This window comes from Pimephales promelas, chromosome 6, assembly GCF_988280905.1.
Source record: "Pimephales promelas chromosome 6, fPimPro1.hap1.1, whole genome shotgun sequence".
In the NCBI taxonomy this organism is placed as follows: Eukaryota; Metazoa; Chordata; class Actinopteri; order Cypriniformes; family Leuciscidae; genus Pimephales; species Pimephales promelas.
In genome coordinates, this window is record NC_142774.1 from 11,243,157 (window position 1) to 11,259,267 (window position 16,111).

General features: G+C 39.7%; 2 protein-coding genes across 2 annotated transcripts; one reads left to right on the forward strand and one right to left on the reverse strand.

Moving 5' to 3' along the window:
* Positions 1-438: 438 nt before the first annotated feature.
* On the reverse strand, positions 439-6,583 carry LOC120491574 (uncharacterized). Its single transcript, XM_039689508.2, has 4 exons — positions 5,988-6,583; positions 4,945-5,072; positions 4,611-4,719; positions 439-3,720 (listed from the first exon to the last, which is right to left on the reverse strand). The coding sequence occupies exons 1-4, from the start codon at positions 6,262-6,264 to the stop codon at positions 2,648-2,650; spliced, it is 1,587 nt and encodes a 528-aa protein (XP_039545442.2). The 5' UTR covers positions 6,265-6,583; the 3' UTR covers positions 439-2,647.
* A 1,802-nt stretch (positions 6,584-8,385) lies between these two features.
* LOC120491586 (uncharacterized) lies at positions 8,386-13,335 on the forward strand. The gene is made up of 4 exons (XM_039689534.2): positions 8,386-8,769; positions 9,105-9,253; positions 9,537-9,648; positions 10,659-13,335. The coding sequence occupies exons 1-4, from the start codon at positions 8,499-8,501 to the stop codon at positions 12,788-12,790; spliced, it is 2,664 nt and encodes an 887-aa protein (XP_039545468.2). The 5' UTR covers positions 8,386-8,498; the 3' UTR covers positions 12,791-13,335.
* Positions 13,336-16,111: the final 2,776 nt, after the last annotated feature.

Consider the following 16,111-nt stretch of genomic DNA (forward strand, 5'->3'; position numbering starts at 1 on the left):
TCATTAAGTCATAAATGGGGTTTCATTTAAATCTGTAACAAGGTCAGTATGTAGTATATATAGACTAAAGATTTGTATTTCCTATTCACAATAGCTTGACCTTTGTTGGATAATGTAGTTGATGAGGAAGTTTTAATACTCAGATGAGCATTCAGGCATGAATGAGTCTTCAGAGATCGGGCAGACCCATTTGGAATCACTGGCTTCCCTTTATTTAAATCCAGGGCCAGCTCTTCTGCTGTGGTGAAGTCTTGGGTTGGAGGGCCACCCCCCATACCAGATATATGACATCTCATACATGCATTACTTATCAATATTTTATTCCATAATTCAATAGCCTGGTGTTGTTAATTATTCCTTACATGGGTTCTGAAGAGCCAGTAATATGTTTCATAATTAAGTGTTTAGACTAAACAGCTAAATCAACTGACAACCAAATGAATGTTTAAAATTATATTTGAAGGTGTAATGCTGAAGCAGAGAGCTGAACAAAGACCGACATTGCATGTGACATACATTGTGTATTCGAAACTATATTAAGCAAGTTTAAAATAAACTTTAATAAACTGAAATTATTCCACCTACATTTTCAAAATTAGCGTTGTACACACAATAAGATTCTTAAGATCATGAAAGTGACAATGCCTTACCACTCTGCATAAAAAATACCATAGACAGTAAAACAAATGGACACAGCGACCCCATAGACTTGAATGGAGAAAAGACCTCTAGTAGCTGTGACAAGAGGAATCTGAATCATTCCCTTCCGAATATTGCAGAGACGAAGCACGAGTAGGAGCTGTCCATAAGCTAGAAGTAGGATCAACTTTATGACTCTCTATGGGCCTACAAGTCCCCCCCGATTGGCTTGAGCTTTTCCTTGTGTGACAGAGAGTCATGTCTTATGGCGCAATCATTAGCCATTTTTACAAAAACTGCTTCTATAGGGCCATGACATAAGACACAAGGTAATGAAGCCTTTTATACATTGTTGTTTCTTTACAAATAAACAGTGGAAAAAATGGAGTCTTTAAACGCCTCCGATTTAAAGTTATTAGCTGTCAAAGTGACACCAAAACGAATGGGAGTCAATGGAATGCTAACAGCAGGTGAAGGCTTGCTAGCCAATGGCGGCCACCAGGCAGACTTCAGTTTCCGGCCGGTGAATTACCCCCTTAGGAAAATTCCATATTTACATCAGATGCAAAAATGGCCACATCAACCACAATGTTACATATATTCTGTCATCGTTTACCTCAAAAGCGCATGACTTTATTTCTTCTGCTCAGACTCGGATACCTTTATTAGTCCCCAAGGGGCAATTCAGTTTTACAGCCAACACTAAACACAAAATAAGATATTTAGCAGAATGCTGGAAAACAAACAGATTATACGGACAAAAGAAATTCTCGAAATATATTTGTTATGTTGCACAGAAAAAGTCTTACAGGTTTTAAATGACATAAGGGTGAGTAAATGATGAATTTAAGGGTGAACTATCCCTTTAAAGCTGGGCGCACATTTTTTGCTGTCGTACTAGCTTGCAGGCGATTTTTTTCTCTCTGTAAATATCGTTTGGAAATCGTTGATGCTTGTATGGTCGCGGCTCACATTGTGAGAGGAAATACAAGCCAAGCCATGTCCCAATAACTTTAAAACATGTTTAAAAAAATCCACTGATTTTACTGGTCCAGTGAGTCCAGTTGAGCAGTGTCCTCTACAGCCAAATCATACACAACCACGTCAGATAGAATAGATTGATGAATATTATTATAGCCCAGTGGCTGCAACCCTTCAGTGTGTGCATACACTGACACACACGAATACTCTCTAGTTTTTTGTGTTGAGAGGAATGGCTGTGTTGTTTTCTCTGCTTTTCACAAAATCATTTGAACACTTCCCTTTGTATTCTCTTTCCTTTTTCAATACAAAGCTACAGCAGCAACATCGAAAGCTCCAATCTCCCAGACTGATCTCATGAAGTAGCGTGTGTATGACGCGCCAATTCGTATTTCCATTTTTGGCGTGCTATCAAGACGCATAATCGCCTTTCAGCGTGTTTATGAACGCCGTTGACTTAACGTTATATAAATATATGACTTACCTCAACCCCGTCCCTAAACCTAACCGTCACTGGGGTTAATGGCATTTATGACTGTTCCCTTACCAGCCTAGGTAAAAAAAAGATATGACTTACCTCAACCCCATCCCTAAACTTAACCATCACTGGGGTTAATGGCATTTATGACTGGAGATTTGACTGCGTGTTCAGACACGCGGAATGACGCGGACGTTAATGGCGTAGACATATACGCATACACGCGGATACACGCAGATAGCACAAAATACGTGGAGATGACACGCCACCTGACTCGAAAGTGGCGTATATGTTTACGCAAAAGTCATGATGTCATGTTGAATCTCCAATGCTTTTTACGCCATTATCAAGTTAACTGACTCATAATGTGTACAATATGTCTGCCCTTCTTTACAACAACAAAATTAATACAGAAAACACAATGACTACAACGAGAAGTTCTACAGTAACAGTGTAACATTTTATGGGAAACAAGTCCAGTCAGACTCAGGACGTCCAACAATTTAAAAGTCAAACCAACTCTGTAAGGTTGCAAGGTGAATTTTTTCGTCATTGGTTATTCGGGTCAGCACTATGTTTGCGATGATGTGACCTGAGATGGTCCATTCGTTTGAAGCTCAGTCCACAGATACCACAGCAGTACGGTCTTTCTCCTGTATGGGTACGTTGATGGACTTTCAAGATGTCGGCCCGGGTAAAGCTCTTACTGCACAGAGTGCACTTGTGTGGTTTCTCCTGCGTGTGAATGCGTTGATGCAGCTTGAGATTCCACAGTCGGCTGAATTTGTTCCCACAAAGCGTGCAGGTGTAGGGTTTGTCTCCGCTCTGGCTGCATTTGTGTCTCCGCAGGTCACTGAAGGACGAGTAGCCTTTCCCACAGTGGCTGCACAAATGGAGACCGTCCCGCTGGTGGACACGCTGGTGGACTTTTAGGTTGCAGGCCTGAGTGAACTTCTTACCGCACTGGTTACAAGTATATCCAGCACTTGAAACGACTCGTTGGGAGGCTGGGTAGCCTTTCACAGAAGCCCTGCTGTCACCTGCTGCTTGTCCAACATTAGACTTCAGAGAGTGATTCGATGCATGTCCCTTATAAAGTGCACTGCTAGCTGTGTCCCCAGTGTAAAGTGAGTGTCCTCTATGTCCAGCACCATCTTCAATCCCACTGTGAACTTCCGTGAGGGCACTTGTGTCTTGTATGTGGCCATCTGCATTAATAAGTATACAGTCTCTATCCACGTCTTCTGTCTCGGGGTTGACTTGTTCAGGTAAAGGTGCTCTGTTTCCTCTTTTACTCCTAATAGAAGAGCTGTAACGTCTCCCACCTTCCTCGACCAGGTCTTTTTGGTCAGTCCCAACTGCAACTGATATTGCATGACCTAATGTGTCTTGAGTTTTTCCTCCAAGACTGTCCAGGTTTCCTATGTCCAGTTCATGTACACTGTAGCCCGCTAGCTCTTCTGCATCATAATGTGTTCGGTATGGCAAGCCCTGAACGTCTACGATATTTGCGTAAGTTTCACCATCAGCGGTCTGTTCAAGTCCGGAGCTCCAGTCTTCCTGAATCTGTTGCAGCTCTTGCTCACTGTAACTGTGAGCTGAGAAATCCATCCTCTCAGTTCCTGGAAAACCAAACATTGAAAGAAAAAGAAAAAAACATTGTAATCTTCAAATACAGTCTGATGTCAGAGGTTTGCACTTTGCAGTAATCAGATGTTTAAAGGGAAAGTTCACCCAAACATTTTAATTCTGTCATCAATGACTCACTCTTATGTCGTTCCAAACCCATTAGACTTCTGTTTATCTTCAGAACACAAATGTTAATGAAATCTGAGAGATATCCGTCCCTCCATTTAAAGTCTATTCAGCCAAAATTTGACAGTTCAAAAACTATAAATAAATAAAATATATAAATGAATAAATAAATATAAAGAGATTGTGAAATAAATCCAAATGAATCGAGTGGTTTAATCCAAGTCTTCTGAAGAAACATGCTCACTTTATATGACAAACAGATTTAATTTAGGCTTTTTTTGCATAGAAACATTGATCAGTATGTGTACACAAAGCATTTAATATAGTAAACAGAAGCTCAAGCGTACAACCCACCTCATTGGTTCTTGTGAAAACTCAAACGTGCTGGTGAACCTCACTGTTACTCACGCGTTAAGCAAACATACTTCAGCTTCTATTTATCAAATTTGAGTGACCTATGTATGTTTGCTGATCAAAGTTTATATGTGAATAAAAGCCTGATTTAAATCTGTTTGTCATATTAAGCGTCACGATCATGTTTCTTCAGAAGACTTGGGTTAAACTGCTCGAATCATAAGCATTTATTTTATGATCTACTTATGAACCGTCAAGACATTTTTGAGTGAACAGACTTTCAAAGGAGGGACAGAAATCTCTCAAATTTGACTAAAAATATCTTCATTTGTGTTCCTGAACGAAAGCATTACAGGTTTGGAATGACATAAGAGATGACAGAATTTATCTCTTTAAATCACACCTTCAGTATTTAGTGTCCACCCATCCTGAAGCTCCTTATTATCAGCAGTGGCATAGAGGGCCTCCTCCTTCAACTCGCAGTCCAGTTTCCTGTCCTCTGTACCAGCTGACTACAGAGAACACAAAGACAGAACATGGAAAGAATGTTAAAGTTGTGGTGAAAAAGAGGTAGCGACAGATCTTTTCTTCCATGTTGTGATGTGCATTGGTCAATAACATGCACTTACTAAATAATAGAGTGAATTTTCTGTGTCTCAGACACAGCCATTGTGACACACAGCTGTACAAGCAACTTATCAAGGTTAGTAAAGTGGTTTATCCATTCAGCTACTCACCTCTGTAGTGTTACTGGGTCTGGTTTGATCTTCTAATCTCTCTTTTCCCAAATGTGTGTCAGTCTCCAACTCACAGCTTCCCCAGTTCCCAACCGGAACTCTCTCCTGTTTGAGGCTGCGTTCATTTTCTACATGTGGTCATCAAGGGTGAAAGCAACTGTGAGGGCATTGATTACACAGTCCTTTAATTGTCTTTAAAGGGATGGAAGAAAAATGTCATATGGTCTGGAATGCCATGATGGTATATAAACTATTCCTTTATATTATGCTGCAGCTCAATTTGACAACTTGGATCTTTGAGAGGAAACCAATTTTCCTTGAAGATGTCATTCATTTAGTCTCAGGAACATGCCTGCAATTTGTTTTGGAATGTGTGTACAACATTTCTATAAGTATTATCATGTTTTCAATTAAAAGGCAGCAGCACAGACCCTCTAACGGTATTTGCATGTATGCACGTGCAAGAACTTCTTCTACATTGAAGGTGTACACTTTTATCAGTTCATGCATGTTCTGTTCAATGGGAATCGAACCCATGATATTGGCGCAGCTAGGACCTTTACTGCTCGACTTATTATGTAAAAAAAAAAAAAAAAAAAAGTTAAAAAAAAAAACATTTTTGGAATGATTAAATAGTTACAATGCTGTTTAAAATACTGAGCTTTTGGATTTTTTTTTTTTAAAGTTGCCAAAATCAGATTTAAAAATCACCTCGTCACGTTTATTGTTTCGTATTGTGTGATAATAAAAATTGATGTTAAAGGTTTGATGTTTTTGTCTGATGTTTTTTTTTTTCCCCATCGTGTGATTTTTGGTCAATTGTACTGAATCCATTTTGGGTCACTTTGACCACCACCTCTCACCCAGATTTATGTTTAACCTCGGTTAAGTGTCCAGTTTGTCAAAATGCATGAATCAGAAACACTTCACAATAAATTCCTGTTCTGTTCTAATTAAGTATATGATATTCCAACGGATTATAAAGTCATATTTCTTTTTTGTAGAACATTGCAAAGAGTAACAACACGGAGCAATGAACAAACCTGATTGTGGTGGTAACAATTCTTCTCTTTCACTGTCACACACACGAGCTTTGTCACCACACTCTGCACACCTCAGGACGCGCATCTCCTGGTTTTTCCTTCTGCACTCGCTCCACTGCAGCCTCTTCTTCAGAGCCTCCACCTGCTCGCGACTGCGGGACACTTCCTTCACGAAACTGTCCTCCACGAGCCGGGTGATCTCAAACATGGCAGCTTTGAAAACGGTCTCCATGACCCCGGATAGCTGTGACTGAAACGAGTGTAGAGCTTCGGACATAATGACGAGGGTTTGGATGTAAAAACCCAATGGAGAAACCTTGTCTAGCTACTTCCGGTGATTATAAACAAACCAACAATGTATCCTTCAGCTTTTCATTAGACTTTTCAATATCGTTGATGTGCAACCGTTTCACTGTGTTTATTGAACCTCTGTTCTAGTGCTAGCTACTGTTTACGCAAACTATCGTTTATTGCACTCTCATTTGTCTCACAATTAAACATTGTTATATAAACGATACGCTGAGAATCAATGCTGCTGATCCAGCTAGGAACATCGTCCAACAGTGTGCAAATGACCGGAAGTACTTCTTAAACCAAACATACAGCAGGAAGTGGGGGCGGGGACGGGGTAATGGCATAGATATCCAAAATAAAGGCTAGACGTCTTATGGCGAAGTCGTCCCATCACCGGTGGCCATCTTGTCACAGGCAAGCTTTCTGGTGGGCTCTATGGCATAGACATCTATATCTATGCTCTGTGGTACCTGATGTAAGATGAGGGATCAGCACGAACAAAAATACCGTTATCTCGTTGAAATCTTAACGGATTATTACGGTTTGGTTTCTTACAAAAGTTATTAACGTGGCTATAATTCTGGATGATTATTTATTTATACAGTTATTATTCATAAGTATGCAGTGTCATAACTACATCTCTGACGTTTATAACAAACCAAACTGTTTGAAAATCGTTAGAAAATTTAGCAAATTTTTGGTTAAGTACATGCACCACTAACTTCCGAGTGAGCGAGCTGCCTGTGACAAGATGGCCGCCATGTGCGGACGTCGACCTCCATTTGCCAACAACGCGGAGAAATCTAGCCTTTAATGTGGAATCTATGGGAATGGGTAGCTTTAAAGGGGCAGTACCATCCAAACGAAAATTTAAGAAAGTTAAAAAGTTTACTCATCGTTTACTGTGTAATTTTACTCAAAATCATGTACTCATCTTCATGTTGTTGCAAACCTGCGTGAATTGCTTCTGTGCGACAGAAAATGTTTGTCAGAATGACAGTCCCAGTCACCATTCGCCTTCACTTAGCCTACATCGTTTGACTTATAATGAAATTTAAACGACTCAGGCAAAGTGGTCGCATTAAAAACTGTACACCTTTTGTATGCCAGGGTCGGCCTTTCTTTGTAAAATAAAACCATATTGTAACTCAGTGCTCAAATAAAAAAATCACCATATCACCATTTGCTGACCTCTTTGCTTTTGTTGGTCTGTGCTGAGCTGCTGTAGACTGTTTAAAAAAAAGCCCATAAAGCTGTTATCAATGCATTGCCTACTTCTGAGATCGTGTCGCTGCTGGCCTGAGTTGCTGAGCACTTGCCACTGCCCTCAATGTTTTATTTACACTGAAGTAAATCCACTAAAGTTTTAAAGTTTAGAATGTTGCATGTTTTTTTTTTACCATGCTATCACTTAATTTAGACCATCCCATTGTAGTTAAGAAATTAGAAATTTCTATATTTTCAAAAACTAAAGCAGAAACACGCGGGCCGGTACTCGGGGACTGACATTGCCCGTCCCTGCCAGAAGAACAATTTTGGGTTCCCCAAAAAACATTTTTAGTGAATAGTTCTTAATAAAAAACAATATATTTATCAAATACAGATACTTTACTTTACAGATACTTCCACCTGAATTATGGAGTAGGCCTGCCATTCTGTGGCAATGGTTCTTAACCAGGCTGCCTCAGCAAACTTCCAGGGGGCCCAAATAAGTCTTAAAATCATTTAAATGGGTAATACTTTAGAATACGGTTCCATGTACTTATATTGATTGACACAATCTTATAATGCTAAAAAATCAGATGCACACTCACTTATGTTCAAATATGCTATTTTAAAAAGCCTCAAATTCACTTGACACTTCATTTCAAGTTTGCATAGGATAGTAACAAGAATTTAATAGTAGGCTAATGCATTATTGATTGATTCATAGATGTGACCACTTAAGATCTTTGGAAAAATGCATTCACAAATAATGCATACGTTTTGCTTCGCTTTCTTTTGACGAAATCTACATACAGTGTTCAGTGCTTCAGAATGTCACAGTGTTGTTTAAAAAGCAGACCGCAGACCTTGTCTGCAGTCTATAAATAAAAGTTTTTAATATTCAGTGCGGAAGTCTACCGCCCTCCCATGGACGTGTAATTCTCGTTGTTGATTCTGTCAAAGAGACTGAAATAACGTCTGCTCCATAAAAATAATAGTCCGAATCGCGCCATGCCTGAGGCGAGCCCTGAAGATGATGACGGGTTTCAGACCCAGTTCACACACATTATGGAAACAATATTACTGACTGCTGTCAGGGAAGCGACAAAACTTTATGAGGGCACTTTGAAGCGCTTGAAAGCGGAATTGGTGCAGCTGAAACAAGAGAATGTCAAAACGAGGACAGGTGATTCATCCAGCCAAGACACAAAGAAATTCACTGAATATGGGAGTCAGAGGAATGCAAATGTCCCTAAACATCGTGATATTGGCGTGCAGTGCGGTAGGTCTTTTTCTTGTAACGATGTGTGCTGTTATGGCGTTCAATAAACACTTCCTGGAAAAGTATAACGACTTTTAACGGCTTAGATGAAGTCAGGTAAATGCATAAAAGCCAGAATTTCTTACCTTTTTTTAACTCTACGTTTATTATATTATATAATCATCTGTAATGTATGTCCTGCTAAAAAAAATCTAGAAGTAAAAAACTAGACTAAGATAGTTTGTTTGACTGTGTGGTTTTGTGCACTTTTCTATGGGGTTTTCTTCAAAGGGGTTAACTACAGTTTCAAAAAAATATATTTTGTGCTGGTCTTATTTCTCATTTTCATTTGTTAGAAAAGCCCATTTTGGTTGACCAGGGATGCAGCCCTCCTCAGTTTATAGGGCAACATCTTAGTGTGGGAGACATTACAAGTGATAAACTCACAGATCTTTGTGCCAGTGAGGATGGGAGACAGCTTGCATTGCTCCTCATCAAACAAGAGGTAAGAAACGATAGACTAGTTTACACTGGTTCTCGTTCCCTTCCTTCCTCCCACTTTTCTGTTTTGCATGTCAAATACAGACTGAGGTCATACCCTGAGGACTTAAACTCTGTAGAGTTTGATTAAAAATATCCAAATGTTATGTGAGGAGGAGAGACATTCTTTGTCACTTAAAGAGTTTAGTTTCATTTCTAAATCTTGTTCATATTTGATCTGTAGAAAGTGAATAATATTTTAATGCTGCCCTTTTTATGCATTATGATTTTATGTTCTGTGTCTTCAGCCTCATGAGACTAAATGCGACAACTACGCACCAGGATACTTTCTGCTGAAGCAAGAAGGTGCTGAGCCGATACTGGTGCGCAGAGAGCCAAATAAGGACACCGTGGAAAGGGGTAAAAGAGTCATTCAAAATAGAACAGATAAAAGTACAAAGAAAAGATTTTTACATTTTTCACTGACCAACCTAAATATATTTTGTAAATATAAACACTCTGTTCCAAATATCAAGAGAGAATTGTCAAACAATTCAAAAATCACATTTTTAAACGCAAGATTGCGAAGAATTTACCATTTACCTTCTACGAATATTAAATCACACATAATATTGTGAAAAGATTCAGGGAATGTCAGTAAATGTTGGGCAAAGCAAATAAACCTCTTTTTTTAATGTGCATGACTTTTGAGGCCTCAGATGGCACTGCATGAGAAATCGTCATGTGTTAAATATAGCCACATGTGCTCGGGTGTACTTTGGAAAACCATTGTCACTTAACAGTCTGCATCAAGAAATGCCACTTGAATCTCTGTTACACAGGGAGAAAGCTATACATCAGTTCTTTGCAGAGATGCTGCCGAGTTCCCTTGGCCCAAGCTCATCTCAGATAGTCTAAAACACAGTGGAAATGTGTCCTGTGGTCAGATAGTCCATGCTTCAGCTTGTTTTGGGGAAAAACAGATATCAAGTTCTCAGTCCCAAAGATAAAAGGGACCATCCAAACTTTCATCAGCAACAGGTTAAAAAATTGCAGGTACAAAAATTCCACTTGGACAACTTCAACAATTAATATCCTTAATTCCCAAACATTTAAAAAGTGTAATTAAAAGAAAAGGTGATGTTGACGCTTTGCCAAGAATAATATTTACATAATTTTTGAAATTGACATTTTTGTTTTTAAGTTTAAAAACAATTGGTGCCTAGACAAATGTAAACTTAATATTTAAAAATGTGAATGAAATCACCCCATCCCACCCCAAGCACTCAACTCAAATATTTCACTAAAGTATCTGAGAATTCAAGAATTCACACAGTCCAAATAGCCAAAATATTACATCACAAATTTGTTAATACATTTTGTTCTTCTTAAAGTTAATTTCTTACATCTTAACCTCTCTGTATTCACAGTTGTGATCCCACCATCATTTCAAACAATAACCAGGCATCACAGCAACATTAGAGAAAAGTCTCCACCATCAGTGATTCCTTCCTCCTGTAGTCGTAGAGTGGATTCCTGTAGTAACAAACCTAATCAGATTATACAATCCATCCAAGGTACATCTAAAAGAACATTAGAAATCAATGAAGACGTGTCTTCCCTAACCAAAAGACAAAATGTCAGTGCACCAGCACAGACATCCTCTACTTCTGTACTTGCTAATTCAGCCCCGACTCCTGCTCCTACTGTTAACGTGTCTGTGCCAATGATCGAGCTGTCTGGTGCTCCATCAATTCCTCAAGCCAAGTCAATGGCATCATCAGTTCACCGACGCCCAAACCCAAATCCTCAAACATCTTACCAGACAGTAGTCCCTCAGAAAGTGGGGTCAAATATCTGTCATCCACTTCAAAACACGTTTATTTCCCCTGTTCCTCCAAACCAAGTCTTGCCTCATTCCTCCAAACAATGGCCTCAGGCATTGGTTAAAAATACAGAAAAAAGTATTTCAACCATTTCCTTGCTAAACCAAGCCACTGAACCATTAACCCAATCTCAGCTTATACCATTATTTCCACCACAAACCATCAAAACACCAGACCAGGAGGTTCCCCCACAAGTACATGCTGCCATGCCATCAGGCCATATTTCTGTCTCACCAAATACACCTTCAGTAGTTCAGGATCGGATTCTCTCAGCCAGCCTTGTTCCACCTCAAACCAAAGTTTTTGCATCTCTACAAGAAATACCAGCACATTCTGCGACTTCAAGATCATCATTCCAGTTCCCTTTGGTGCTCCCACATAATCCGACTCAACCGACACCACCTTCTTACCTTCCAACACCCATTCCATTTACTTCTCCTCTCCTTCCGGTTAATGCAATTCAGGGATCTGTCTCCCTAAACCCACCTCAACCTCCACCTCCACTTAAACATTCTCAATATCCAATCCAATCCAACCAGTTCTCCTGTTCTTCAGAACAGATGTTTCCTCCACCCGACAATACACCAAGTTTGCTTGAATCTCTTGAAACTTTACATTTGCACTCGTCCATTGTGATGACTCCACAAGAGGCCCCGGAGGAGGCACCCATGAACCATTTTCCACCATCTGGGCAGCTTGCGCCTCTGCTGACACTTAAGGAGCAACAAGCTGCCGCTTCCGCTAATGTTGTTTTAGACCGAGTGCCAAGTCTATCTTCAGAGACATCTGTGTCCCCAGTGGACAACTTTGAAGGAGACGTACCACCTTCTCCATGTTTCAGTGCAGAAACCACAGATATAAATGATAAAGACTTGTCGGATGATGAAGACACTCCCACACTCCAGTCTAGACTGAGAAAACAGAGAAAGATGTTCTCTAAATCCAGACAAGGTGAGGACGGCACAGCTATGGTCAGTGATAAGAGAGTGGATCGGGCGCAGAACAACTTGATTAGTGAAACACCCCGTTCTGGCTCCAATAGCGAAAGTCACGTCTTATCGAAACCTTCGAGTAAAACTTTGCAGAAAAGTACTGAGTGTCTCGAGTGTGGAAGGGTCCTCAGCAACGCGTCTGCCTTGGAGAACCACATGAGACTTCATACAGGAGAGAGACCTTATACCTGCTCCCAGTGTGGAAAGTCATTCCCTAGTGTGAGAGGCCTTAACCGGCACATGAAGGTCCATGCAGAGGAGAAACGGTATCAGTGTGAACAATGTGGGAAGAGTTTTGTGTACCACTTTACCCTTACCAAACATCAGCTCATTCACTCAGGAGAAAGGCCTTTTCCTTGTAAGGTTTGTGGAAAGAGGTTTTTGGCCAAGGCAGACCGGTCTACCCATATGCGCATGCACACCGGAGAGAAGCCATTCTCGTGCACGCTGTGTGGGAAGAAGTTTAAACATAGGGTTGCTCTGAATATGCATATGCAGGGGCATAGAGGAGAGAAACGCTACATTTGCCCCCACTGTGAAAAAGGATTTGTGGATCTAGGTAACTTCAAAAGACACAAGCTCATCCATACAGGGGAAAGGCCGTTTGAGTGCAAAGAATGTGGGAAACGTTTCACTCAGTCAGCCCATCTCAAGAAACATGTCAACACACAGCACGTTCCATAAAGTAATTGGATTGTTTAAATATTAGATAAATATTCTGTTACAGAAAATATAATGGTATTAGGCCTGATCACAACTTCATTTATGGATATGCTATTTTTAAAAGAGAAAAGTAAAAGATTATTTTTTTATATTTTAACTGCATTACTGCATACGTTTTGTACAGTGCTTTAATTGTTAACATTTTTTTTTAAATGTGAAGTAAAACGGGATTATTTTTCTATTAATTTCTCAGCCAGTTGTAACTGTTGTAATCGAAATTATTCACCCCCTATTGATTTTCTATTAATTTCTCAACCAGTTGTAACAGTTGTAGTTGACCTATGGCTAAGCCACGCCCCCTCCACTCACTCGGACAAACAGTCGACATTCGGGGACAGGCGCTATGTCAGCTATCACAGTAGGAGACATTTCACAGGAGGCAATTGGTGATTTTTGGAGACAGAAAGATTATATATCATCTCGAAGTCACTTAAAGGGCCTTAATCATTTAAAAGGGCCTTAATCATTTTATTGTTGGGAAGATCGATGAAAAGCTTCAGCTCCAGGCAGAGATGTACAGGTCACAGTGTAAACGTGATAAACCGCATATCGTTGCCATCACCGCTTGGTACTACAGTATTTACATGAATCATTCAGCACAACATTGTTAACATTTGTTATCTCGGTTATTTACAGATATGTTCATGAAGCCAAGTGACATGATGTACAACGCAGCTAGAAGCTAACGTAATTGAACCTTTTCTTATGTTAGGCTAACGTTGCGTTAGAGATTTTAAAGATTTGTTTAAATACTTTGTTGACTCAACTTATAACAGAAGTAGACATCCTTGTTTAATTTATCCTCTTTTAGTTGGTGTTGAGGTCTACCGCATAACTTAATCGCATTAATTAATCAAGAGCACACACTTATCTCGGGTGGGATATGGCTTGGGAAAGGGTAAAACAATACACACCGTCGCCCAGCCTCTCGGGAACCTAGTGTCGGAGTTGCATGTACATTTTAAACATTAAATGACTAAAACTGACTAACTGCAATGCATTTCAATGGACATGGAAGCAGAGAATGTCCGAGTGTATTGGGTTAGCTGCGCACTGTGATTGGCTCATCGCGTTTGGGGGCGTGGCTTAGCCATAGGTCAATTGAAATTTTTCAACCCCTATTGCAAATCAGGTTTATTTGCTAAATTTACAGACTTTCAGCTGTCTGCCCCAAAAGGTGGTTTCCCCAAATTCAACTGAAAATACAACTTTTAATGACTTCTGCAGTCTCAAGAGTATTCAACCCCTTCATGGCAAGCATCTGTAGTACATGGTAGAACACCCCTTTTTCTGTTATGACCAACTGCAAACAAGATGTAGAACCAGACACCAGCTTCTGGCTGCGTTTCTGAGGAAATGCAATCTCAACCCATTCCTCAATGGCCTCCAGTTCAGTAATATTCTTGGGTTTGTGTGCTGCAAATGCCTTCAAATCCCACCAGAGATTTTTTTCTTTGGGGTTCAAGTCAGGTGACTCTGGCCACTGTAAAATCTTCCAGGACTTCCTCTGCAACCAAGCCTTGGTGGAATTTGAGGTATGCTTGGGATTATTGTCCTGTTAGAAGGTCCAATGACACGCAAAGCTTCAGCTTCATCTGAGATGGCATGACGTTTTCTCCTAGGATTTCCTTGCCTTCCACATGCCAGATCATCACCGAGCCCCAGCTATATAGCCAGAGTGTTCTTTTAAGCATATGCTTCATTCTTCTTCCTCCAGACATACGGCCGAAAAGTTTTTGTTTCATTGCTCCACAGAACAAAATCCCAAAACTTTTGTGGCTCATTTATATGATTTGGAGCAAATTAGAGCTGACTTTTCTTGTGCTTTTGGGTCAATAGGGGTGTACATCTTGGAGTTCTGGTATGCGTTTAGTACACGTCTTACTGTGCAAGCTGAAAACTCGGTGCCTGTTGCAAAGTCTTGCTAAAAGTCTTTTGCAGTCACTCAAGGGATTTCTTGTCAGAAATCTAGCCATTGTTAGCTTCCTTTTTCTGCCCCATCCAGGCAGTGTAACCACTGTGCCTTTAACTTTGAACATGCAAACCATGTTTCCAATGGTGTCTCTATTTGAACATTTAGTGCCTTAGCTATCTTTTTGTAACTTGTTCTTTGTTATTTAGCCACATTCTTTTGACTTAGCCATATTTCTAACATGCATTCAAACATGACTCAACAACCCTAGCCAGTTCAGATATAGGCTTTATGCACAACTTACTTCCGCATTCTCTGTAAAACAGGTCGCATCGCTTCCGGTCCAGGTCTCAAAGATAACTTAAAATGAGCGAGCAAAGATTAGCATAACCAATGTCCCTCACATATGCAGATTGATATTTAAATGTTTTATATTTTTTATTCTTCACAGTAACGTTTAGATATTTAAATGGAATAAAACACCAGTAACAAAGTGAACTAGTTAGGTTAGCTGATTACCTTAAATATCCATAGATATCGTAGTCAGTTCTTACAGCCGTTAACACTTTCTCTGACAAGCGGATGCGATGATACCCGTTTTCCGGTTTGGTCACGTGACGCACGGCATAAAGCCTATTACATGTGTTCTAGCTCAAGTACACCAGGTGCAACTAATGAAGCCCTTGATTATTGATTATTAAGCTCTGCACCGGGTGTGCTTGAGACAACACCTGTTTTGCAGATTTGTTCTATTATGGGGGATTATATTCAGGGGGATAAATTATTGTAGACTGCAAAAATCAAAAGTTGCATTTTCAGTTGATTTTTGGGAAACCATTGAAACATTTGTTGTGTTGAGCTATTTCATTGCAAACAGCTGAAAATGTGTAAATGTTGCCAATGAACCTGATTTGCAATGGGAGTTAAGTTATAATGGTGTATAAACACCCTAAATTGAAACTTGGAGTTTATTTGAATTTTTTTATTGTATGAGGGTCACACATTACTGTTTGTAAGATAAATGTGTGTCCAATAAAAAATAAAAATGATCAAAGTTTGTTTGCTCCACAGTTTCTCTTGAAATTGTATCTTATCTATTTGATTCATGTGAATGTAGTGATGCAGACAAGAAAGAAAAATGTTGCAAATCATATCAACCACTGGGTGGCGGTGTAATGTTTTGTGATACACAGACTGTCTATTAATTGCAAGTGAGACAAAACAAGATAAAATGTAGAAAAATCAGCATCACTTTAAAATACGTATTTTCATTTTTGCCAATTATACAAGCTTTTGTTGAACAGATTAGTCTGCTTAAAAAAGACTCGAAGCCATATGAAAGTACAGCTCATATGTGTGTTCCAGTTTAT

Bases quoted from the DNA above. Each gene is read 5' to 3' on its own strand.
- LOC120491574 (XM_039689508.2), bottom strand. From the start codon at position 6,264: ATGTCCGAAGCTCTACACTCGTTTCAGTCACAGCTATCCGGGGTCATG. The intron at 5,073-5,987 runs GTTTGTTCATTG...GACCACATGTAG, and splicing joins ATTGTTACCACCACAATCAG to AAAATGAACGCAGCCTCAAA. The intron at 4,720-4,944 runs GTGAGTAGCTGA...TGTTCTCTGTAG, and splicing joins GACCCAGTAACACTACAGAG to TCAGCTGGTACAGAGGACAG.
- LOC120491586 (XM_039689534.2), top strand. From the start codon at position 8,499: ATGCCTGAGGCGAGCCCTGAAGATGATGACGGGTTTCAGACCCAGTTC. The intron at 8,770-9,104 runs GTAGGTCTTTTT...TTCATTTGTTAG, and splicing joins TGATATTGGCGTGCAGTGCG to AAAAGCCCATTTTGGTTGAC. The intron at 9,254-9,536 runs GTAAGAAACGAT...CTGTGTCTTCAG, and splicing joins TGCTCCTCATCAAACAAGAG to CCTCATGAGACTAAATGCGA.